This window comes from Zasmidium cellare (genome assembly GCF_010093935.1).
Source record: "Zasmidium cellare ATCC 36951 unplaced genomic scaffold M409scaffold_2, whole genome shotgun sequence".
Classification (NCBI taxonomy): Eukaryota; Fungi; Ascomycota; class Dothideomycetes; order Mycosphaerellales; family Mycosphaerellaceae; genus Zasmidium; species Zasmidium cellare.
In genome coordinates this window covers 1,108,720-1,132,181 of record NW_022986946.1, presented here as the reverse complement: position 1 = coordinate 1,132,181, position 23,462 = coordinate 1,108,720, and the positions used below count along the sequence as shown (strand labels likewise).

Genomic DNA, 23,462 nt, shown 5'->3' with positions numbered 1-23,462 from the left:
GTTGCCTTGACTTCAATGAAACTTCATACACAACATTCATCAATGTCTTAATCAAACAGGAGCATTCTTATTCCCACGATGACCAAGACTTGTTGGCGCCCCAGCAGATCGTGGAGGCGGATTGAATCACGTCTAGCCTGCCGCCCGCCAAACCCAAGAGCGCGGGATCTGATCCTCGACCTGGAACTTCACTTACTTCACTACACCCACACCACCGGCAACATCGCACACGACACGTCAGATCCTTTCGGTCGCATACTACCCGGATCCTACCCTCACCGCCTGAACAATCGCGCGAAAATACTCCCGCCCGCCAGTGCATGGTCTCCCACACGTCGACTCCGCCATTCCAATAGCGCACGCCTAGCATGTCCGCCGCGGCTGCTGCCCTGCACAGCGACCACGTCAACCTCCTCATCTTTCGCTACCTGCAGGAAGTCGGCTTCGAGAATACTGCCACCGCGCTCCACTCCGACTGGCATCGCTCCCGCGACTGCTACGACCCAGAGAATCTGCCATTCGCGCGCGAGGTCCAGCGGAACGAGCTGGTTTCGGTCATCCAAGCGGGCCTCTTCCACGACGAGTTACAATCGCGCATAAGGAAGGGCGAGCGCAAATTCAGATGGACCGGCATAGATGCGCGCGAGAGCATAGAAAGACACGATGATAGACTTGAGAATGGCGCTGGTGCCCGGCCGTCTTCCAGCGGCAAGCCGAAGGGCAGGCCGCCTGTGATGAGGCGCCCAAATAACTTTCCCACCCCCGTCCCTAAGCGCCAGCGGAGAAGCGAGGGCAGCGAAGGTCAGGTGAATGGCGAGCGCGACCCAATGGACGTGGACGCTGCATCTGGATCTGGTGATGCTGAAGACGATGGTGAAGCAGCTTCCCCAGCCGTCCAGTCCGACCCCGAACAGGCCGAGGTCATCGAGCGTTACGATAGTATGGACGTTGCGACGCAGACCGAGATCAAGACCGGCCCAAAAACTAGTACTGTGCACTGGACTGTCGACAAGCCTGTCATCCAGAGCGCGTGGAACCCAGACTCGAACCCTAACAACGCCAAGGCTTTGCTCACGGTGGGCGAGTCGCTTTGCCGTTTCTATGATGTGCCTGCCTCAGTAGACGACGCGCAACAGGTCAGCTATACCGGCATTTGTGTTTCGATTTGAGACTAACAAGTGATTTTGTAGATTACTCACGTGGACGAGCCTTCCATGCCAGACAACGCTATCGTGACTGCTGTGGCATGGCGACCGGACGGCCAAGGTGCATGCTGCGCTGTGAGTAGTCTACGAGAGCTACCAGATGGCTCTAAATTGGACTCGCAACTGCTCATTGAACACAACAAGAACGGCGGCAGCGCATCTTTTCAACTTGGACCTCCATTACTAGAGCCGCCAGGTATCGTACTAAGTTTAAGATACAGCCTAGATTCGCAGTACCTACTGGTTGCGCGGTCGAACATGAAGCGAGGATTGGTGCAAATTTGGAAGTCGCCACGACAAGGAGTCGACGATGATTCTTCAACGCGGGAACCGATTGCCTGGCGGATGTTCGATCACCCACTTGAGGACGTCAGCTGGACTGGGAACGACGCGTTTGTGGTCTGCGGCGACGATGGCCTTTCTGCAATGTATCAAGTGGACGTCAGTCAGAAAGAAGAGATGAACACCGTTTCTGAAGGCTCGACTGCGATGCGCGGCTTGATATCGCACAACTCGAAGATCCTCGACACGAATTACAGACTTGACAAGTTCCGCTTCGATCGCCGACGAAAGAATGCAGTGTTTGTTTCGAGCGAGGCCAAAAAGATGATTGTCACGCCCAGGCTTTACGACAGCGAAGCCAAGCCTGAAGTCGACGTTGAACTGGACTTGCCTGAAGAACCCGTCGCGGTGGATTTCCGGCCCTGGACAAAGACTGAAGATGAAACCTCAAACGAGCACGAGTCTCCCAGTCTACTTGCTGTTGGGTTCGGGGATGGCACCTGCTCCATCTACAGCATTACTCGATCGCCAGACGTTGGCGCTAAATGCATTGAGCTTGCATCTCTCTCTTTGAGCGAAGGTCCTGCATTGTCGATCGCGTGGTCGCCGAATGGAGAGCATCTCGCCGTTGGCAATGGAGAGTTGGTGCAAATGTGGTCCGCAGACTCACTAAGACGTAAGAACGGCGTGCGGCATGTGGCCGAAGCATCGGTGACGTGGCGGCCAATATCTGAGACCAATGGAGTGGTTGACGGCCAACATGAGGAGAAGCCTGTCGCGGAGCCGAGTCTCAGCTGGAGTTCTGATGGAGAGAGTTTGGCGTTTACTGTTGAGAAGCAGGTATGTTCAAATTTTGTGAAGTGAAAATCGGTTCGTGAAAGCTAATCACATTACTAGATTGCGGTCATCCGCTTCCACCCGGCGCTCAATGGAGAGCCCCAAGACGTCGAGATGAACGGCAGATTAAGTCCCTGATCTACAGCATTTGTATAATATCAACTTTGGATGTCCCACGAGAACAGCTATTCCCAAGATTCACGAGATCGCCTGCCTGTGCCATCACATGATCTCGGGACCGTACGAAGGAGGATACGTCTCCCGCCTCACAAACACGCCCGGCTCCATCTCCGCCCAAACCGGCAAGCAAAGCGGCACAAACTCCTCATCAAGCTCATACACCAACGCGGGTGTGCTGACATCCCGACATATGAATTTCTTGAGCTTGGGCGTCCCATCCTTTCGAATCTCAAACGTCCGGAAAGGCTTCGTGATGGCACGATACGCGTGGAAGAACTCGGACCAGCAATCTTCCAACTCGGCTTTGCCCACGCGGTCTTTGTCCTGCAAGATCCCTGAAGTGGGATCTGGCGCGAGTTTGATGTCCAGCTCGTCGATGTAGGGGAGCAAGCCGCGGAAGTCGCAGTGGTTCGCGAAGGGCAGGATGGCGGTGTATGTGAAGGACTTCAGCGCCGACAGGTCCATGCAGCTTTGGCTGTGGGGACGCCAGGCGCGGCGGTTGGACGAGACGCAGTCTTTGATGGAGTAGATGAGGGAAGGGGGCCCGCGTTCGAAGTATTCGTAGGTGCCGTAGGCGCGGAGGAAGGAGCCTTCGTTGAGGCTGAGGTGCGACCAAGCGCGGATTTTGAGGATACTCGAGGGCGCCACCCCGGGATACTCGGCGGGGACGTAGGAGGGGATTGTAGCTGTAGAGCTGATAACCTCGTGTGCGTATAGCTGTCCATACCCATGAACCGTCCCTCTTGGAGTGGCGTTGTTAGTAAGAGGAGAAGAATCCACCCTCACCTCCAAAACATGAAACCCCATATCCTCAAACGCCCAATCCCCGAACAAATCAATCGCGCAATTCGTCAAACATGCCAGATCCGCCGGCGGCGCCACGATCACCACCCGCTTCAGTCCCGGTACGGCTTTGAATAACTGATGCCACAGGTCGGCGGCGGCGCGGTAGCGGTAGTCATACGTGGCGGCCATGCGGTGCGGGAAGCGATGTTGGGATTCTTCGATCATGCAGTTGGTCAGGAGGGCGAAGGAGTGGATTGACGCGGGGAGGTTGTTGCGTTGCAGGAAGGCGAGGTAGTCGGTTAGGGAGTGGTGGATGCGGGAGGCCCAGTGGAGGGTGGAGAGGATGAAATTGGGGCCGCGGGAGGGGGAATGTTCACTGTGGTTGGCGGTGGCGGTGTTGATGTTTTTGTAGGCGGTGGCGAAGAGGGGGTTATGGTGTTCATCTACTGGATGGTCGATGGTTGTGGATGCAGGTTGATGCTCGCCACATGCTGAACATTCGGACCATTCTTTCCGTGGTGGGACATCGAGGCGGAGGCGCGAGTAGCGGAAGAGGAGAGGGAGGATGATTCGGCGCCAGAGGTGGGAGACTTGGGAGATGGATTTGTAGATGTGGTTGTTGCTCTTGGTGAGGTCGAGAGTCGGTTCCAGACGCGATTTGAGCTGTGATGGAGGTGGCGAGTCGAGATATTCGAAGATTGTAAGGAGGATCTCTTCTGGTAGAGACGCGATAGTGGTTGTGGACATTTTCCTTTTGCCGGGGTTGGATTGACGGTTTTGATATGTGCTTGATTGATGTTTGGTGATGGAGCAACCCCACGTACGGGGCGACGTCGGCAGGCCCCTCTTTGCCAAGAAATGTGGGTGAATCCTGGCCTCCTCTCTGTTCTCCAGTTCACTCCACCTCTCATCAGCTTCGGCTCTACGTAAGCGATATGTTGAAGGTGTCACACAGCACATTGCTCAAGGCGATTCCGGCGGCAGCTCAACCGAGCACGCATGGAGCCATGCATGTATGCCAAGCTGAGCACTGTTCTTGAGAACACCTCCGAGTCCGCGGCCTCCGTCTTCCCTACGCACAGCTGACAGAGCTCTTTACCTGTTCCTGTTTTGCTTATATCCCCACTAGCAGCTCTCGTATTCTTCTTCCAGGCTTCTTTCATTGCGATAACAGCTCCTGGTCTTGCTCTTCTGACTCTCAACCTCAGCAGACATGGCTCCTCACAGGACAGAGGCCACTTTCGTGGACAAGCTGATGCTTGTGCCGCACATTGTGAGCTACGGCATCGTACCACGATTGCAACTCTGCTGACAGCGTTTTCGCCAGGCGAAAATAATCACAGCAGTATGCATCCGCCTGGTGACCTACCCACTAGTCGCCATCACTGGCGGCACGAAAGCGAACATGATGCTCAAGGACATAGCTTTTACTGGTCTCAGAACGCACATGGGAAACTTGAACACTGCTCAAGAGATCTTCCTCCTTCCACCCAGTACCGAAGCCACATACCTCGAGTTTGCGAAGAAACAGGGCTTCCAGCCTGACTCCGATGTCCTCGACTCCGGCATGAAGGTACATTGGCTGGGCAACAAATCAGCAGAGAAGGTCCTTGTTTTCTTCCATGGCGGCGGCTATGCTGTCCCAGCTACTGAACAGCATCTTATCTGGTACTTCAATTTATCGAAGGATCTTTCGAAGAAGACGAAACTCAGTGTTATCATGCCGAGCTACACTCTGAGTCCCCAGGGACAGTACCCATTGCAGCTTCAGCAAGCCGCCGAGACACTTGACTTCCTGATCAACAAGCAAGGCAAGAAGCCTAGCGATGTACGTGTAACGACACTGCCGTCAAGTCGAGGGTGCTGATCACTCTCAGATTTTCATCTCTGGCGATTCCGCAGGCGGCAACATGACCGTTTCGCTCATGTCTCACCTCTTTCATCCACATCCAGCTGTGTCCAAAATCGATCTGAAAGAGCCGTTGGCTGGGGCAGTACTGTTGTCGCCATGGGTCAGCTTCAATACCAACACACGCAGCTGGAAACAGTTTGAAAACAGCGACATGCTTGCAGTCAGTGCTGTTGAGAGGTGGGCATCACAGTTTCTGGGTGAGATTGCCTTCGCGGAACACATTGAGAGTCGATGTACTGATGTCATCTTCCAGGCGATAGATCAGCGGACAACTATGTCGAAGCCGCCAACGCAGACGCAAGCTGGTGGTCCGGCTTGGACAAGGTCGTGAAAGACGTGATCATCTGGGGTGGTGGCGCCGAGCGTCTTCTTGACGGCATCAACGAGTTTGCCAACAAGTTGAAGTCTGCACACAAGAACACGGAAATCGTCATTGAGCCTGGTGCTGCTCACGACGATTTCATTGCCGATGTGTTCCTGGGCAAGAAGGAGAAGTCAGAGGCCACCAAGGTTGTTGAGAGCTGGATTGCTGAGAGGATTTGAACGATGACGCTAGATCCAGGCTGACACGCTCGAAATGCTTACTGTCCGTGAGTTGCAGACAATTCTGAAGGCATAATAATGGAACGATTAACGACAGCATAGATATGCCATTGCGAACAATAGCCAATCCCAGCTTAGCGAGCTTCCTTCTTCACCGGTGAGCAGGATTCAGCCTGCAGATCAGTGACACAAGCCCCTCCCATGAACTTGGGCAAATGCGAAGCTTTGATTCTTTCATCTTCTTCTCTTCAACCTCATTTTATTACCACAATACACAGATATGGCGTCGACAGAGTGCGCTACACTCCTCGAAACGATCGAAAAGCAATTTCTGGCAGGCAACATAAGCGACATCGACTTCACTTCCCAACTCCAGCCATGCCTTCCCCAAGCCTGTGACCAAGTCTACGGCTCCGCCAAGTTCGACCTTGTCGGCACGGGCTTCTACTACAGCACCCTAACCCAAGTCGCCGTCTTCGTTCTCTGCGGGCCCTTCCAAGTCCTCGTCTCACGATGCCTCTCGCCACACGCTCGCACGTCAACGAACCTCTCCCTCGCTCGCTTCCAATCCGTTCTCGATACCGCTTACACGACCGGAACCCTCCTCGCGTTCGCCATCATGGCCACAGGATTCACTCGTACTTCGCTCTACGCCGTCGCGGCGCTGGAACGTAGCGTCATCCGCGACATGGCGGATCTCCACTCCATGCTGCAGAATCTCGCCATGGCATCGTACATCCTCATGAAGACGCCTGCGAAGGTCACTCGCGGCAGCCGGGCGTGGGGGTTTGGTGGCGTGTACTTGTGCTGTCAAATTCTGAACTTCGCGACGTGGTCTTTGAAGCGCAGAATCAATGCTACGGCTTCTGTAAGGATCATCGGGAGGTTGTGCACCAAGGCTGATGAGGGTGCGAAGAGTTATCCGGAACTCAACCTCACCGAGGCTCCTGGATGGAATCCTTTGATCGTCGGGGCTGTGCTCGGCGTCGTGTTGGTGCTGCTCTTTGTGGCGATTTCTGTCTTCTTGCCGAAGGTGTGGAGCTGGATCGAGAAGTTGTTTAGCAGTGTTGTGCTGGGGGCTTTGATTGCTGTTGTGTGGATTGCTGGGAGTTTGTTGTGTGTTGGATACTGGATGTACCATTTGACATACACGAGAGATGGGCTGGAAGGGACTCCCGACTGGGATCTGGGACAGGTCCTCGTTGTTGCTGTGTGGCTTCCCACGCTTGTACAACTGGCTCTGGCTATCTTGATGACGTTGACGCCGGAGAGGGGAGGTGTTGAGGGTCAGGGGAACAGAGTAGCTCGAGTGGCCAGTGTGGTCGTGGAGGGACTTTGTAAGTTGAATCCCATCGATTCGTATACGATGCTGTGCTGACGAAAGCAGACTCGTCCTGGTTTGGCAAAGAGCCTCGTGTTGAGGAAGACAAAGTCGAAGAGAAGAAGCCAGATGACAAGGCTGCTCCGCAGTCAACAACGAAATGGACTCAAACCACCATCGCCTTGGAGAAAGGAAAGGCTCCTCGTGTCAGCTCCAGCAGCCCGCTCGACGATGAGAAGATGGCTAGGAACCCATCGCCGGGTGCTCAAGTCTAGGAGGGAAGAAGCAGAAACATGCCAATGGCCGAACGGTCGTCACGACACTCATGAGATATTGTAGTAGCATGGCGTTGGGGTGGATGGAAACAGCCGGATCGCATATGTGCTCTTTCGTCAATCGAGATCGTTCATATTACACCTCATCATTGATTGAAAGGCCCAAATGTCCAGCAACAAAGGAGCAAGTCTTCTCCAAACCGACTCATCCGTCCATTTCGAACAACGTCTCACATTCCAAGAACATGAACATGTCTGAGGAGATCATAGTCACAGAGCAACAGACCACATACCGACCGACAAGGAACATCAGGACCACAATCCTTGGCCGACATCGCTCCCACAGCCTGTCCCCATCCAATGACATGCCTTCAAAAGCCGTCAAACACCTGCACGCGAGTCAGCCGTCCAGAATACCACGATAGGTTGCTTCGGCGAAGACAGCAGCGAGATGGGGACAGACATGAAAACTCGGCCTTTTCCCTTGGAAAGCCGCCGGCGTGTGGTAGCCGTGGTTTCTATTAAAGAGCTGCACAGACGCGCGCGCTGGCACGAGTGTAATACCTACTAAATCGTTTTGGTTTCTTATATATTCGTATTCGTATCTTTTCGAGTCCTGCTCGTCCACTGCGTTTGATCATTGCTTCCCCGGCTTTGTACGCGATCTAGAGAGTCATGGGCTCGCTTGGGGTACATAGCAGTGCTGCTACGGCGCGGCTTGCGAAGAGGATACCGAGGGGGACGTGGTAAGTGAACGATTGAATTGTTTTGGAGATTTTGTGGGCTGTTGCTGATTATTGAGATTTGAAGGGATACGCACATGCATGTCGTAGATCCGAACAAGTACCCCCTGGACAAGGCTGCGACGTACCAACCTTCTGCACATACACTCGAGCAAGCGAATGCGTTCCTTGGAGAACTGGGCATTGAGAAGATGGTGATTGTGCAGCCGAGCGTTTATGCGAACGATAATAGCTGTACGTTGGATGGGTTGAGAAGGTTGGGGCTCAAGAAGGGACGAGCGGTGGTTCAGTTCGATCCAGCGACGACATCGAAAGCACAACTCCAGGAATGGCACAATCTAGGCGCGAGGGGAGTCAGGTTGAATCTCAAGAGCGTGGGAGCTTTGCCGTCGGAGGAGGAGCTGATGGCGACGATGCGTAGCTATGCGGATGCAGTGCGGCCGTTCGGGTGGTCGTTGGAACTGTACATCTCTCTCGAGGAGGTTGGGAAGTTGGAGAGGATCGTCCCTGCTCTGGATGGCGCCAAGATCATAATCGACCATTTCGGCCACCCAACGAACCCATCTCTTCAATCGGCGAAGACTGCGCGGGAGATTCCAGGTTTTGCGTCGTTGGAGAAGCTGTTGAAAGAAGGGAGCACGTGGGTGAAGATCTCGGCGTCGTATCGATTGTCGAGTGATCCTGGGTCTTCGCTCACGGAGAGCCTTTGCAGAGAGATTGTGCGGACGAGACCAGATCGGGTGGTGTTTGCTACGGACTGGCCGCATACTCGGTTTGACGGGTTGGAGGTGGCCGAGTATCTGGAGAAGATTTTCGACTGGGTTGAGGCGGAGGGGGTCAGTTTGGAGCAGGTTCTGGTCAAGAATGCTGAGGAGCTGTTCGATGTGAAGTCATAGCAGGTCGATAGATATCAATACAATAAAGAAAGTATGGTGCATCTCCGAGTATCTGGCGCAAGCTGTGCTCCCCTGGCAGAGATCGCAGGCCACATGGGAATACGTTCACATCAGTTCTGATGTGACAGTAAATTGCTGAACCTCAAGCCTTGACGATGAAAAAGTTGATGATTTTGTTGATGTTGATGTAAAGCAGAAGGTCATGGAGAGGAGAGCACGCGACATCGCCCGAGCCCAGCTTTGGTGGCGTCTTCGAAACGTCAATCGCCCAAAACTTTTGAGCTCCGACGTTCCATCTACCACCTTCATCTCTACGCCCTCACACACGCACGAATCACCCATACCATGCTTCAACAAAGATTAGCGCGGTCTCTTCAGACCTTCTCGCGACAGTCACAGGTCCTACGAACACCCAGAGCCGCATTCACACCCTTTTCCGCGGCCCGATCACGAGTTGCGCCGGCAGCATCACAGCAACTATCAGCTCGGCGATGGTATTCATCGAAGGAAGAGTCTGACAAGAAGCAAGAGGAGGTACTCAAGGATTCACCTGAGGCTGAGCCCAGCAAAGATGCATCAAAAGATGGCGCAAAAGAGGATCATGTGCAGAAGGAGCTGGAAGCCAAGAAGAAGGAGAACCTGGACCTGACTGTACGTTCACATAGTAGATGAAAAGACGAACCAATTTCGGGACACTGATGGATGGGTCTGTAGGATCGATTAAAACGACAAGTCGCAGACTACCGCAACCTCCAAGAACAGACGAAGCGAGAGGTAAACGCAGCACGAGACTTCGCTCTCCAGAAGTTCGCCAAGGACCTCCTCGACAGCGTTGACAACCTGGATCGAGCTCTGCAGAATGTGCCACAAGAGAAGATCACGCAGGAGAACAAGGAATTGTCGGATCTCTACAACGGTCTCAAGATGACGGAGGAGATCCTGATGAAGACGCTGGCCAAGCATGGCATGGAGCGCATTGATCCAAGTATTGAGGGTGAGACCTTCAACCCAAACATCCACGAGGCGACCTTCCAGGCGCCTCAACCCGACAAGAAGGATGGCACCGTTTTCTTCACGCAGCAGAAGGGTTTCTTGTACAATGGCAGAGTACTGAGGGTAAGTCTCCGCAGAGAGATTTGAGCGAGATGGATCGCTGACAATGTCTTCGTTCAGGCGGCCAAGGTTGGCGTCGTGAAGAACTCATAATCGCCTGGATACGAACACTTCTCAGCTTACGGAGCGCAGGGCTCTCGATCTTCTGGAAATATGTGTGAATAGCAAGAGGGTGGGTGTCGAGGCGTCATCAAACGCCTGGGTTGGCGAAGTAAAAGCAGTGTAAATTCTCCTCTTTGGACGAAGTCGCCTTCATGCACGACTTCGCACAGCATAGCATGATACGGACGGGATGTATGATAGAAGCCGAGCCTTCACCGAAAGATGTGTATATTGTACTTGCCTCCTCATCGCTTGCGTGTCACTGCAGTGATCGAAGCCAAACCTGTCCATGTGAACGAGGGCGGAAGAGTCTCCCGGCTTGCTATCATCAGCTGTTGTACGAAACGTCAGCGCGGCGAAGTGAATTTGATGCCGTGTCACAATTCGGCATCTACATGTACGTCTCGGCATGGCATGGCAAGGGCGTAAATGACCAAGATCGGGACCACAACCACGGTGTGAATTGACCTGATTGCCGGTGTATTCACACATGAGGACCAAGGACCAGTATAAGTATAATATGCGATCCTGTGAGATGGAACAGCTAGTGCTGTACTCGTATAGGCATGCAAAGCTGCCCTAGAAGATCCTGTAGTAGGAGTAGGAATGCAGCAGCGTACGAGATGTCTCCGACTTCCCAAACCCTTCCTTTTCTAGAGCATGTCGGCAGCGGGAAGGATTGGATGTGAAAGTTGACATAACTGTGCACTGCGTATGCAAGCTTAGGTAAAGACAAGCTTTCTAGGCGCGTCCTGGGAGCTTCTCGTTCCCACGTTCCGTTACCGAAGGCTGAACGACGACCAAGGGCAAAGCTGCGCATATCACTCATCGTCAACAACACCGAGGCGAACAACCCTCGAAAGTCCAAGGCTATAGCCGCCTGTGTTCAGAAGAACCAGCTTCCGCTGACACGAGACCTGACTCGGCGAGGGGCCTGAGAAAGAGGCGATCTCACCTTACGCATACAGACGCGATATCGCCATGCCTACCATTTCTTTACGCTTGCCCGCTGCCGATCGGAACGGCAACACGGCATCGAATGCACTCCCGCCCCTCCTGCAGACCCCCTCAGGACTCGCCATTCTCGAGCTCCAGGGCAGCGTGCTGGCTGAGCACGGCGACGTGGAGGGGTCCACGGCCGTACTGCCGCTTGGCAAGCTAGTGTTTCCATCTGCTGACGGCCAGGATGGCGGTGACTGGGATGGCAAGCGGGTCTTCCTCTTCGTGGGAAAACACCAGCGAATGACGGGCGAGGTGAAGAAGCTCGCCAAACCGTTGGCAATCGTCCGGCGGAGGAGGCCTGATGTTTCTGCTGACGACGACGATGCTCCTCCTGCTGCTGGGGATGAGGTGGAGATTGCGGAAATCGCTCACTTCAAGATTCTCTTCACGCATCGACCGGAGCCAATGGGTGGTGACCAAGAAGAATTTGTGCTTGAGGATTAGACGCTAGTTCCGTATACCGGGACACGTCCTCTTGAGTTGAAGTCAGCCCACCTGGTAATCCAATGGGTAACCAGACAAGTGCCATCCACGTCGAAATCCGAGAAATCCAACTACCGGTACTTTGTGGATGCCTCTGGCTTTCCGCGGAAGTTGAAATCGACTTGGCCCGGCAGTTTGTTTGATGCACGCACGGCAATAAGAATTTCAATGCGGACAAACATGACAAGAACAAGGATCTTATATGATTCCACCTGGCCTCATGTACGGCCGAAATTCAAAACTCGAACTTACTATTCCACCTATCTTCGTCACTACTGAGCGCACCGTACCTGCTACATGCGACACTACTTTACCGAGGTGCCAACAAATGTCCTGTGATCCTCCTGGCCCGCTTGACTACCAGACTTTCGAGTCACAACCCACAACCTCTACATTTTCAGCTGGCAACGTCAGGCCTACTTGCGCAACTGGCGACCAAATAAGATTGCTTCGCGTACGGGTAGATGTCTCGCGTGGCGCTCTAGGTATGAGGTAAGCATGCACAGCGCTCCTACTGATTGGCCTTTTGTATGGTTGACTGAACGCTGAGTCGAGTACTAGTGAGATGTCGCACATCAGGCTATTACTGTCGCCACGCCACCAAGACTAGACCCTTGCCCACATCCGTGCAAAGGAGCGTTGGACGGAAAAGTGCGAACTTCAGCTGGTAAGTTTCTAGGGTTAGATTAGGAGCCCATCAGCCGATGACGAGCTATTGATAATGAGGACTTCCCAGCAGCCTGCTCCCTCTACTCCCAGGCTTTCTTTGAGTTTGTCGGTCTGTCCGGACGAGTACCAGGGTTGCTTGATCTGGTAGTAATGCCCGTAGACTATTTTGATCAAGGGAGCAACAACGAACACACTTTGATAACAAACCTTTCGGCCGCACTGCAAGCTACTTAAGAACCATACGACGTCCATAGCGACTGTCTGCGTACATCAACTCACCTCAGAAATGGAGACTTCCAACGATCGAATCGGCAAGCCATTGGTGCTCATTGGCACCTTCGCTGTACTGGTGCGTATGTCGTTCATTGTTATGTTGCAGCTTTACTGACGATTCCAGTCACTTGCCTACTTTGTTGGCACTCTCGTATACAATGCCTTCTTTCACCCACTCAGCAAGATACCCGGACCCAAGCTCAATGCATTGTCAAGAGTGCCGTACATTCGCCATCTGCTAAAAGGCTCGACTGTTGATAATGCTGTCGACCTCCACAAGAGATTTGGCGAGGTTGTGCGCATCTCACCCAATGAGGTCTCATTTACTTCAGGCGAGACCGCCTGGCCAGAGATCTACGGCTTTCGAACTGGAAAGATGAAGGGACATTTGAACATGCAAAAAGTATGCCAAACGATCAGCACCGAAGGGGTGTCCACTAACCGTGATGTAGGACCCTGTATGGTATCCAAGGCCACTCAACGGCGCTCCAAGCATTCTAATCGCCAACGACGATGATCATGCGCGCGGACGAAGGATCCTCTCGCACGCGTTCAGTGAGAAGGCACTCTCTGAACAGGAGCTCCTACTCCAGCAATACGTCGATCAACTCGTCGACAGACTGAAGGAAGTCACGTCACAATCTTCACAGCCTCAGGATATGACGAAGTGGTACAACTGGATCACATTCGACATCATTGCCGACTTGATGTTCGGGGAACCATTCGGTTGTCTCCAAGACTTGTCGACCCACAAATACATCACGCTGCTCTTCCGATCAATGATGGGATTCAAGTTCGGCTACATCTTGAGCTACTGGCCATGGGCGAAGAAATTCGGCAGCCTCATCATCGACCCGAGCGCCCTAGAGAAGCGTAAAGAGTTCCTCAACTGGATCCACGGTCAGGTTGAAAAGCGAATCGAGAGGGAGACCCAGCGACCTGACTTTATGACCCACATTCTCGCCCACAACGGCGAGAAAGGTGCGACGCTCTCGCGTGACGAGATCGACTCCAACGCAAACTTGATCCTCGTGGCTGGTTCGGAGACGACAGCGACCCTCCTCTCTGGCGTCACCTACTGCCTTCTCACCAACCCAGACAAGATGGAGAAGCTCAAGCAAGAAGTTCGAGGCCGATGGAACGACTACAACGACATCACCCTTGCTGAAGTTAATAATGCGCCGTATCTCCTCGCCGTTCTTAACGAAGCCCTTCGCTACTTCCCTCCTGTTCCAGCTGGCTTCGAGCGCCGCGTCGGCAAAGGTGGCGAATTCGTCTCAGGATACTACCTCCCCGAAGGCACAGCTGTATCTGTCTCGCAGTATCCCGCCTACCACTCCGAGTCCAACTTCAAGAACGCCGAATCCTTCGTGCCAGAACGCTGGATGGACACCCCTGAATACGCCAACGACAAGAAGAGCGTTCTCCAACCCTTCTCCTTTGGCCCAAGGTACACAAAAAACACCACGAATAAGCCTTCCCTTTTGCACAGATTGCTAACTTCTCTCCTAGAAACTGTATCGGTAAGAACCTGGCCTACGCCGAGATGCGCCTCATCCTCGCCAAGGTCATCTGGTCCTTCGACATGCAGCTCGATCCCCAAGACCGCGACTGGGTCCATCGCTGCAATGTGATGACGTTGTGGAACAAACCGCCCTTGAACGTCCACGTCAAGGAGGTGGTGCGGTGAGTGAGGGAGCTCATGATCCTCGATGTAATACTCGTCTGTCGAGAGGGTGCGTTTTGCGATATGGGATGCGCGGGAGTCGGAGGTGTTCCATGGATGGATGGCTGGAAGGATTTTCGCGGGTAGGATTTTTGCACGATCAGAACGAGGGCTGTTGTGAGTTCAGAGTGGATGGATCGGTGAATGGTCCTCGAGTGTTTGATGGATGGCTTGAGAGCTTTCTGGGGATTGTTCGCCTATTGAACCTCGAGTGCAAGTCGTATCGAAAGCAGCACATGCTTGCGAAGACCTTTGTTCATTTGATGAATGGATGGATGGATCAGGTAGGAGGGATTGGATACTTCGAACGAAGATTTCTACACTCTTGATCTCAATCTTATACCCTCTTCTGCTCGTCCCAGTCAAAGCTACGTACATCTGTACATCTGTTGTTCGTCTGTCAAAAAACATATCTCCCGCAAGAAGAAAACCCAAAATCCCCTCTTTCATCTTGCTCTCGTCATCTGCCGTTGCAAGACATATATCTTCTTCTTTCTCCCGAAACGCCCAGCGAAAAAAAAGGATAACTTTCTTATTTCCCCAACCACCACCAAACGCCACGGCCATGCAATCAACGTGCAATGAAGCCTCCCTCATCAAAATCCCACAGCTTACATCCCCTCCTCCATACCTACCTTCTTCCACCAAGGCGTCTCACCATCGCCCGTCGACGCAGGCGGCGGATTGATCTGATCCGCCGCATCGCCGACCTGTCGTCTAGGCGAGACCTCCCTCTTCCTCAAATCCCCCATGCCGCTGCTCCCGCTGCCGCCTCCGCTGATGCCCTTCAACCGCATCGCTCGCGAGGCCATGGTGAGGCCGGCGATGCGGTCGCCGCCGCTGGACTCGATTTGCCTTCCGGCGCGCGTCAATCCCTGGGTATGTGTTGTATGAATGCGAGTCGATGGCAGCTCTCGCTGCTGCTCTTGCCGCTCGGCTGTCCTCTGTTGGCCGTTGAGGACCATGTTCCATTCATCCCTCATGACTGGTCTGAGAACAATATTAGCTGAGCCGCATAGGAAGATTTTCGTGTCTGGACGTACCGTTGTCACTGCAGCGGCTCGGAAGATGAGCTCAAGCGATTCAGATGTAGGTACACATCCGTTCCATATCCCTCCATGGAGATGAGCTTGAGGTCTCCTCCAAAGTACCTAGCATACAGTCTGGAAATCGGAAGTCCATATCCAAAACCTGCCATTGGTGCTTTGAAGTCGCTTTTGTTGAAGTCGGGATCCAAATTCGGCGTCTGGTCCACGGTTGTGTACATGTACGTCCAGACCAATGGAATTGCACTTCGCGGAATGCCACCTCCTTCATCACTGATCTTGATCGTGATATCTTCCCTGCCCTCTGAAACGATCACCTGCGTCACTGGAAACTCCTCCTTGTCCTGTCCGTGTGTTTCCACAACGGCTCGCAGACTGTTTTTGAGAGTCTCGAATAGCATGTGCGACAAATGGCCGGGCACGTACATGAAGTTCAAATCGCCCGGACATACCAGCCGTACTTTGGGTGCATCGAACAAGCCGTAGTGATCCTCGCACACAAATCTCGCATTCTCGATGGCCTCTTGCGCCAGCTCTTTGACATTCGTTTTCGTGCAGATGATACCTACGTAGTTCGGGTCGCTGTGTGTCCGTTGGTCTGTCAAGGCGATGTGCTGGCCGATCAGCATTCGTATACCTATACGTGACATGTAAAATCTGTCGAGGAAGGCCTGGATGTTATGGTCGATCTGCATTCGTTGCCGTTTGCGCTTGTATTCGAGGATTCCTTGTGCGATTGTCGTGACAACGCTGTCGTGACGCCGCTTGATCTTCTCCAGTGTCTGGGCAAATCTTGTGTTATAGTCGCTGAGCTCGGGAGGCCAGTCATTGCCGTCTTCTGCAGCTGTGAAGTACCTCCTCGCGGCTGTCTTTTTGGCTTGACCGTTGCCGTTGCCGTTGCCATTCTCTTTATCCTCGCCCGATTTCAATCCTTTGACGTCTGATTTGTATTGTCCAGGCCTTATGCTTGGATTCTGGGTGGTTTCGCTAAGGATGCGCGAGGTCTTGTTGTTGCTTTTGATCGGCTTCAACAGACGCTCTCGGACTTCGGTGCTGAGGTTGGGTTTCGGTAGGGTTGTAATTTCCTGTGAATGTTAGACAGTTGTCCATGTATATTTTGCCGAGGAGTGAGATGCGTACTTCGAATGACTGCGCATACCAATCCTGTACTCGCTTTATGCTTTCCATCTCATTCAAGCCATCGGGAAGATCGCCTAGCTCTTGCACTCGATGCGCCAGGCGTATGGGCAATTCTTCTGAGAGGAATTGAGAAGCCCGGAAAAGTGTTCCTAACATTCATGCTCAACATAGATCCAAAGCTCCGACAGCTGCTCCGTCATACCGGTCGAAGGGTTACTCCCGAACTGTACCATCTGCCGCAGACTCACGCCAGTCGCTGGGAAGCTGGAGTAGTGCTTGATGGTCTCCATCAGCTGGGCTTCACGGTGTCAGCAAGAGCATTGGGACATCGCAGCGTCTTCTGGATGTATATACCCGACTTCTTCCACGACATGGCGGGCAGTTGTAGCAGGCCCCGTGGCCTGGCCTGTGATGAGGGACGACAACGTATAGAATAAGGATATAGGTGCGTCAATCAGGCAGAGAAGAAAGAAGGGTAGAGAAGAGGGCCAATGGTAGTGAGTCGAAGAGAGTGAATAACATCAAGGTCAAGGTCAGTGTGTGACTCTCACACTCACGAGACCTCGAGCACAACCTAGCCCTTGCTCTCCCCACGTTGTGCACTCTGACGTTTCTGCCGAGGCTACCTCTCACAACAACAGCCCTTCACTATTTGCTAGCACCAACAATGCTCAGGGGCACTTGTTCTAACTACCAACAGCTGTGCCGTCGAAACATGCTCGGGTGATGTCGGCTGAATGGGAATAATACCTCATCCTCCGTTGTGCGAAGATGAGCGGAGTCGCTGGCCGAGAGCTGCCATTGGCCACCAAATGCTTTCACGGCAACTTACCGGAAGGATGGAGGGAAGCTTTCTTGTCTTCATGTGACTCTCCGATGCTTTGGAGGCTTGTCTGGTTGTCTGGGGCATATATTGGTCCCAAACCTTCCACCAGCCACAACACGAAGACAAGAGCCTCGATCATTTGCAACGCTTGTCTGGTCTTGTTCAAAAGAAAGCATAGCCCGATATTCTCACCCTCGTCCGTCAGAAGAACGTTGAACAGTCCACAAAGATGAAGTTTGCCTGGCGCAAAATAGGCTCTTGCAATTTCAAACCATCTAATATATCAAGCAATGCTCAGGGGGTATCTTTGATCCATGGTAAAGTCCAGAACGCCGCGCTAAAGAAAATACGTCTCTCCTCACTATCCAAATGGATTGAGAGTAGCTCGGGTGTTCGACAACAATTGTCGACGTAGGGCGTCCTTCCGACTGTCTTTGGCTTGTTTTGACGGCTTCGACTTGGACACTCGAGTGAGAGGCGTTCGAAATAAGGGCCTGGAACCTGCCTCGTCTCTATGCTGCGTCGTTTCCTCTTCTCCAAAGGTGACCAGCTTGGCCCGAGCACTGTCCTCTGCTGTAGCCGGTAGCAGATCAATATCGGTGCCTATGCGATCCTTTATAGCCTCATCGGCATCTTCTTCGCGTTTGAGTGCCTTTCTCTCGACTCGAAAAGAATCTCGCGCGCGTTTGTTGGCCATCCACGGATCGTCCCAGTCGCGCTCTCGGGCACTGTAAAGCTCCTGGATGCGCTTCGTGTTGTCCTTGACCTGGGCCTTCTCCTCAGCCTTTCCCTCCAACTGCGCAAACGCGTCGTCTCGCCTTCGTTCTCGCTCTTCAGCTGTCAAGATAGGCACCCCATTCTCGCCTTCTCTGACCCGATCTTCCGCTTCGCCGTAGTCCCGAGCTTTGCCACCTTCTGTCACCACGTATGCAGTGTTCTTAGGGTCAGTCCTGATCTCGATCGTACCGCTGCAAGCCGTATGTTTCATGCGGAAGCTCCATATTGGGGTCGAGTAGTAGTAGCCCACTTTCTTCTTCTCCGAGTTGAAGCGAACACCCTGTCCTATGATGGCATGTGGTTTACACGTGTGACACCACACCGCGAACGGCATCTCGAAACGCACAGTCTGGGTGCCATCCTTACGCAAGGTGCCGGGTGTTCTTCGATTGTGAAGCTTGTTGCCAGTCGTAGTTCCCTCGAGTTCTGGAGGGACATACCGCCCCTGGTTGAAGCCTTGCATGTTGCCAGCTGATGGAAGGTCACGGCGATCACGAAATCTTCATCGCGCTTGGAGTGCAAGAGGGCGTAAGTTGTGAGTGGACGAAGGAGATATTTTGGGAAGCCAGCCACGAGCGCTCGGAAGCAAGCGAGTGGTCCCTGCGTCTGGCGTCATCGCACTTGCTGAGAAACCTCTTCTGTCCCTCTCTCACACTTTCTTGTCCTATCTGCGACGCCGAAGTATTGCCCACGCCGAAAAGCCTTCGCCACCGCTGGATGAACACAATATCATAAACACCCACATTGACACTGATTTGGCGTAGTCGAAGAGTCCGAAATCATGGCCACTCTCGCACACAGCCAACAACCGCCCGCCACGCAAAATGGCTCTGCCCATCCGTTTACCTGCAACACTTGCCAGGTCGCCTTCCGATCGAGTGACCTCCAGAGAACCCACATGCAATCGGACTGGCACCGCTATAACCTGAAGCGCCGTGTCGCATCTCTCCCGCCCCTCACATCAGAAATCTTCGCCGAAAAGGTACTGGCAAACAAGGCGTCTGCTGCAGCCACAGCCGCAAGAGCGAGTTTCGAGAGGCGATGCGAGGCCTGCGACAAGACGTACTATAGCGAAGGGGCATATTTGAATCACTTGGGAAGTCAGAAGCACAAGACGCTGGCCGCAAGATTGTCAGCTCGAAGAGATGGTGCGGAGACGGACAGCCTGGCAGATTCAACATTCACTCTTGGCGAAACTTTGGACACCGCAAGTACAGCTGCGAGTACGATCAACGGTGAAAACATCACGGAGGAGGAACTCGACGACTTGGTAGAAGACATGGAAAATGCTGGTATCGAGGAATCGGCAGCACCAGCTGCAAGCTCCACCCACTCGAATGGTCATGCCGCCGAGAAGGACCAAGAAGATGGAGACTACGAGCACAAAGCTAATCTCGACCAGTGTCTCTTCTGTAACTACATTTCACCCACCATGGCCCTAAACGTACACCACATGTCGCGACAGCACAGCTTCTTCATCCCCGAAAAGGACTTCCTTGTCGACCTGACTGGTCTCATCAATTATCTCAGCGAGACGATCTCGGTCTTGCACCAGTGCATCTTCTGCCACAAGTCCGTCCACACGGCCACTGGTGTCCAAACGCATATGCGGGATAGGGGCCATTGCATGATCGCGTACAGCACAGAGGATGAGCAAATGGAGGTGGGCGAGTTCTACGACTTCCGATCAACGTATTCGGACGAAGACACGGAAGGCGAGGAGGATGAAGCAGCAGGTGGTGTCAGCTTAGGTGTGAAGCGTGCGGTGAAGACGACCATGGAGAACGAGGACGGCGAGGACGTGGAGATGGAGGAAGACGATGAGGGCTGGGAGAGTGACAGCACGGTGTCGTCAGTGCCAACAGACGAGATCACATCAGTGCCCATCGACCATCCTCCCAAGTACGAGAAGCTTGGGCTGCACCGTCACCATTCGCATACGGATCGCAGACCACACAAGAACAGCGACGGCTTCCACTCTCACGCTCATCAGGGCTCGCATGCAGTGTACTACGACGACTACGAATTGCACCTTCCATCAGGCCGCACTGCAGGACACCGTAGCCTGAACAAGTACTTCCGACAGAATCTGCGCAACTACCCATCAGCCGAGGAACGTGCCCAGCAGCGAATGATCGAAGACGAGCGGCACGATTCTGATGCAGATGACGAAGAGACTGAGGAAGCCGACCAGGACGGAGCACCACGTGGCCGACAACTGGTCAGTCGTGCCAACGGTGGTCTTGGCATGGTCGGTGTGAGCGATGCAAAGAAGCGAGAGGTGAGAGCAGTGGAGAAGCGCGACATCAAGAAGCAACAGAGAGCGCAGGCGAGGTACGAGTGGAACCTGAACAAGAAGGCCAACAACCAGAAGCATTTCCGCGACCCGCTGCTGCAGTAGTCGTTCTTCGGCATTGGGGGAGGACCGGCAAAGCGTGGTTGTGGGATTTCTTCTCACGATAGTGACGGATTCGTGTCGCCAATAGGCTTGACTGGCGCTGAAGTAGTGAATGAATTTGCACGTAGCTCGCAGCAGCTTCGTGGTGGTTGGAGCGTTTTAGCATTTGTAGTTTCCTGCAATCAACTACACTAAGGCAGGTTGCTTGAGCAAGAATTTTGCTTGCATCCCTTGCACTCCGTCACTCGTCCACGTTTCACCACTCACACCAGGTCCACCGCCAAGCCTGGCACGTGAGCGAGAGGCTCAAACCTAAATCCTGCACGGCCCGTTTGCTAGCGTGCTTGCCTTGCCTTTACCCTGCAACAACAACATCATCCTCTTCTTCGACTTTATTTACCTCGCCTCCTCCTCACACTTACCCATCTCTCTCTCCACCAACCATGGACCTACTCAGGCTCGAACAGCAGCGCCAGGCACTCGAACAGCAGCTGCAGATTCTGAGAACTTCACTTAAATACTGGCAAACCTCCGAGGCCGAACTGGAAGGCTTCAAAGAAGAGATTGAGACCCACTCGGACGACCTAGACCTGGAGACCCTCAGCAAGACTTACAACGGCGACATCGTCAACGAAAAGGAAATTCGCGACATCGCTGGCCTCGACACGCCATCGCCTCGGGGGGCTCAAGCAATCCTTGGCGTTGTGGCACGACGTCAGGAGTACGTGCAGAAGAACATCGAGACTGTCCAACGTCAGTTTTGGGATGCCGAGGCCAAGCTCGAAGAACTTGACTTCATCTCTGTCTCGTCCAACCGCGATGGTGGTAATAGCGGTAGCTTGCCCCTCACTGAGATTCACGAGGAGCTTGATGACGATGGCAACGTGATCTCTTCAAGCTTGTCCCATCCCGAAGATTCGACTGCCAAAATTGTGGATGCTTTGCGGCAAGCAGGTGTCTCTCAAACCGAATTGAGCGACTCTGCATCCAGCAAGTCTGCCATCGAAGACACCGATGATGACGGCTCAGAAGGTGCTGCACCATCCACCCTGCCGCCGGCCATAGTCAACCTCGATAAACGAGGCGACCTACCACAAACCAACGGTAACTCCACTGCGAATGATATCGGACCAAATCGCCCTCCCATCCGTAAAAAGTCAGTCTCATTCACAGCCGACACGAAGCCATCACCAGAGCCAATTCGACAGGAATCAGAAGATGGCAAGAAGACAGTCTCGTTCAACGACAAGATTGCAGTCATGCCAGCCGCACCACCAGCCGACACTCGTTCGGTTTCATTCTCAACCCAGGTCGAAGAAATACCAGCAGAGCCAGCACAAGTACCACCAGACGCTCAGGCAAACTCCACCACGGCCATACAGAACGACTTTCGCGGAACGTTCAAACCAGGTGACAAAGTCCACGAACTCAACGACGATGACGATGTAGTCGGTGCGCACATTGTCATCCCGGAGCATGAGTCGGAAGAAGATGCACGAATTCGAAGAGAGATGCTGGACTACCACTTGCACGAGGTTGGCCATGTCGTTGCGCAAATGGACTTGGATGAAGGTGATATGGATGAGTACGAATCTGCGTCCGCCTCCGACTTTGCCTCTTCAGAGTACCAGGACGAAGACACTCCGTACACTAGCGGCCTCTCAGAATCCGAAGACGACAGCGAAGACGAATTTGGTCGCACCAAGAAGCGTGTTGTAAGCGACGACTACCACAAGGAGATGCAGGAGCTGGAGCGCAGACTTATTGGCAATATGGGACCCACGCCTAGCGAACAGGAACTGACCGGTCTTGATCCCGACCTCGATACGGGCGATGTCCGCCGTCTGGTCATCCGCGAGAAGCGCAACTCCACTTCAAGTGTGGGCTCTGACGGCGAGAAGAAAACTGCTGGCAAGAAACGAGTCAGCTTTGCGGACGCTCTCGATGTTGCGGAACCCAGCTCACCGCCACTCAAAGCGGCAAAGCATGAGGAAGGCGAGAATACAGCTCCTCTTGCAGACGTTGTCACAGAGCGTACCGCATCGTTCGAAGGTCCTACTGCACAAGAGCGCAACACGTCTCGATTCACGCAAGCTCGTACGGCACCCATCTCGAATGACTCGAATTCCTCGGACGTTGTCATGGAGGACGAAGCTTCTGGAGGACCGATCATGGCCGATACTCTCGTGGAGCGTCCAACGCCAAAGCGTACCGACGCGCCCTCTGCCGATGAGTCCGATCCCATTATGCAGCGTAGGGAACTGGCAGCCGAGTACTACCGCCGTCGAAACGAGATGATCCGCCAGCAGGGTGGTTTCAAGGCCCCAGCCGACGAAGACGAGATAGGCGAGTTGATGGAGGAGCGCGACGGAAAAGTGAAGAAGGTCAGCAGATTCAAGGCGGCGAGAATACAGCCGTCGAGTAGTTAAGAGAGAGTACTACTCCTCCCCAACGACAGGACGCCCCTTGCATAGAGCGTTGCGGATATCTTCTGGAATGAGATATTGAAATACTCTCTTCGCTGCAAATCATCGCCCCTTTTTCGTTGATCTTGTCTGAATGGTGGACCGTTCATTAAGTGCGGCAGCCTGTTCTCCGTGCTGCTTACACTTCAGAAGCGGTCCTACAGTGAGTGCTAGGGATCTCTGACCCGGCGGCCTCGATTCTGATAACAGTCGTGCGGGATTGAATGACCCCTGACAACTCTGCGCCCTTAGATGTAACGAAATACCCAAATCGCACATTCCTCGCACTACTGTTGAAACTGCGCCATCATCATAATCTATCGAGGTAAGCTGTGTAAAGATTTGTACATTACGCCAGCCAGCTCCTCGACGACGCGAGAAGTGTGTGTCTGGCTCCCTTTCCATAATACAGGTCTATCGCTTGAGGATAGGCAAAGATATATTGCCCTTTCCTGCTTGTGA

At 53.4% G+C, this 23,462-nt stretch overlaps 12 protein-coding genes across 12 annotated transcripts; 9 read left to right on the top strand and 3 right to left on the bottom strand.

The window, feature by feature from the left end:
- Window positions 1-368: 368 nt before the first annotated feature.
- Window positions 369-2,351, top strand: M409DRAFT_49552 (uncharacterized protein; the record flags this gene model as incomplete). The annotated part of the gene is made up of 2 exons (XM_033811270.1): window positions 369-1,136; window positions 1,191-2,351. The coding sequence occupies 2 exons, from the start codon at window positions 369-371 to the stop codon at window positions 2,349-2,351; spliced, it is 1,929 nt and encodes a 642-aa protein (XP_033673943.1).
- A 195-nt stretch (window positions 2,352-2,546) lies between these two features.
- Window positions 2,547-4,037, bottom strand: M409DRAFT_17003 (uncharacterized protein; the record flags this gene model as incomplete). The annotated part of the gene is made up of 1 exon (XM_033803859.1): window positions 2,547-4,037. The coding sequence occupies one exon, from the start codon at window positions 4,035-4,037 to the stop codon at window positions 2,547-2,549; it is 1,491 nt and encodes a 496-aa protein (XP_033673942.1).
- A 466-nt stretch (window positions 4,038-4,503) lies between these two features.
- Window positions 4,504-5,745, top strand: M409DRAFT_17002 (uncharacterized protein; the record flags this gene model as incomplete). Its single annotated transcript, XM_033803858.1, has 4 exons — window positions 4,504-4,563; window positions 4,618-5,118; window positions 5,168-5,399; window positions 5,456-5,745. 4 exons carry the CDS (start codon window positions 4,504-4,506, stop codon window positions 5,743-5,745), a joined length of 1,083 nt encoding a protein of 360 aa, XP_033673941.1.
- A 280-nt stretch (window positions 5,746-6,025) lies between these two features.
- M409DRAFT_49549 (uncharacterized protein) lies at window positions 6,026-7,341 on the top strand (the record flags this gene model as incomplete). The annotated part of the gene is made up of 2 exons (XM_033811269.1): window positions 6,026-7,082; window positions 7,133-7,341. 2 exons carry the CDS (start codon window positions 6,026-6,028, stop codon window positions 7,339-7,341), a joined length of 1,266 nt encoding a protein of 421 aa, XP_033673940.1.
- A 675-nt stretch (window positions 7,342-8,016) lies between these two features.
- On the top strand, window positions 8,017-8,980 carry M409DRAFT_17000 (uncharacterized protein; the record flags this gene model as incomplete). Its single annotated transcript, XM_033803857.1, has 2 exons — window positions 8,017-8,087; window positions 8,152-8,980. The coding sequence occupies 2 exons, from the start codon at window positions 8,017-8,019 to the stop codon at window positions 8,978-8,980; spliced, it is 900 nt and encodes a 299-aa protein (XP_033673939.1).
- A 345-nt stretch (window positions 8,981-9,325) lies between these two features.
- M409DRAFT_62677 (uncharacterized protein) lies at window positions 9,326-10,186 on the top strand (the record flags this gene model as incomplete). Its single annotated transcript, XM_033815276.1, has 3 exons — window positions 9,326-9,631; window positions 9,695-10,096; window positions 10,154-10,186. 3 exons carry the CDS (start codon window positions 9,326-9,328, stop codon window positions 10,184-10,186), a joined length of 741 nt encoding a protein of 246 aa, XP_033673938.1.
- Window positions 10,187-11,176: 990 nt separating this feature from the next.
- Window positions 11,177-11,641, top strand: M409DRAFT_16998 (uncharacterized protein; the record flags this gene model as incomplete). Its single annotated transcript, XM_033803856.1, has 1 exon — window positions 11,177-11,641. The coding sequence occupies one exon, from the start codon at window positions 11,177-11,179 to the stop codon at window positions 11,639-11,641; it is 465 nt and encodes a 154-aa protein (XP_033673937.1).
- Window positions 11,642-12,635: 994 nt separating this feature from the next.
- On the top strand, window positions 12,636-14,312 carry M409DRAFT_62676 (uncharacterized protein; the record flags this gene model as incomplete). The annotated part of the gene is made up of 4 exons (XM_033815275.1): window positions 12,636-12,698; window positions 12,747-13,025; window positions 13,075-14,072; window positions 14,135-14,312. The coding sequence occupies 4 exons, from the start codon at window positions 12,636-12,638 to the stop codon at window positions 14,310-14,312; spliced, it is 1,518 nt and encodes a 505-aa protein (XP_033673936.1).
- A 1,084-nt stretch (window positions 14,313-15,396) lies between these two features.
- M409DRAFT_62675 (uncharacterized protein) lies at window positions 15,397-16,907 on the bottom strand (the record flags this gene model as incomplete). Its single annotated transcript, XM_033815274.1, has 4 exons — window positions 15,397-16,479; window positions 16,535-16,683; window positions 16,737-16,832; window positions 16,889-16,907. 4 exons carry the CDS (start codon window positions 16,905-16,907, stop codon window positions 15,397-15,399), a joined length of 1,347 nt encoding a protein of 448 aa, XP_033673935.1.
- Window positions 16,908-17,721: 814 nt separating this feature from the next.
- Window positions 17,722-18,600, bottom strand: M409DRAFT_35369 (uncharacterized protein; the record flags this gene model as incomplete). The annotated part of the gene is made up of 1 exon (XM_033810383.1): window positions 17,722-18,600. The coding sequence occupies one exon, from the start codon at window positions 18,598-18,600 to the stop codon at window positions 17,722-17,724; it is 879 nt and encodes a 292-aa protein (XP_033673934.1).
- A 318-nt stretch (window positions 18,601-18,918) lies between these two features.
- On the top strand, window positions 18,919-20,538 carry M409DRAFT_62673 (uncharacterized protein; the record flags this gene model as incomplete). Its single annotated transcript, XM_033815273.1, has 1 exon — window positions 18,919-20,538. One exon carries the CDS (start codon window positions 18,919-18,921, stop codon window positions 20,536-20,538), a length of 1,620 nt encoding a protein of 539 aa, XP_033673933.1.
- A 440-nt stretch (window positions 20,539-20,978) lies between these two features.
- On the top strand, window positions 20,979-22,964 carry M409DRAFT_49542 (uncharacterized protein; the record flags this gene model as incomplete). Its single annotated transcript, XM_033811268.1, has 1 exon — window positions 20,979-22,964. The coding sequence occupies one exon, from the start codon at window positions 20,979-20,981 to the stop codon at window positions 22,962-22,964; it is 1,986 nt and encodes a 661-aa protein (XP_033673932.1).
- Between the last annotated feature and the right edge of the window lie 498 nt (window positions 22,965-23,462).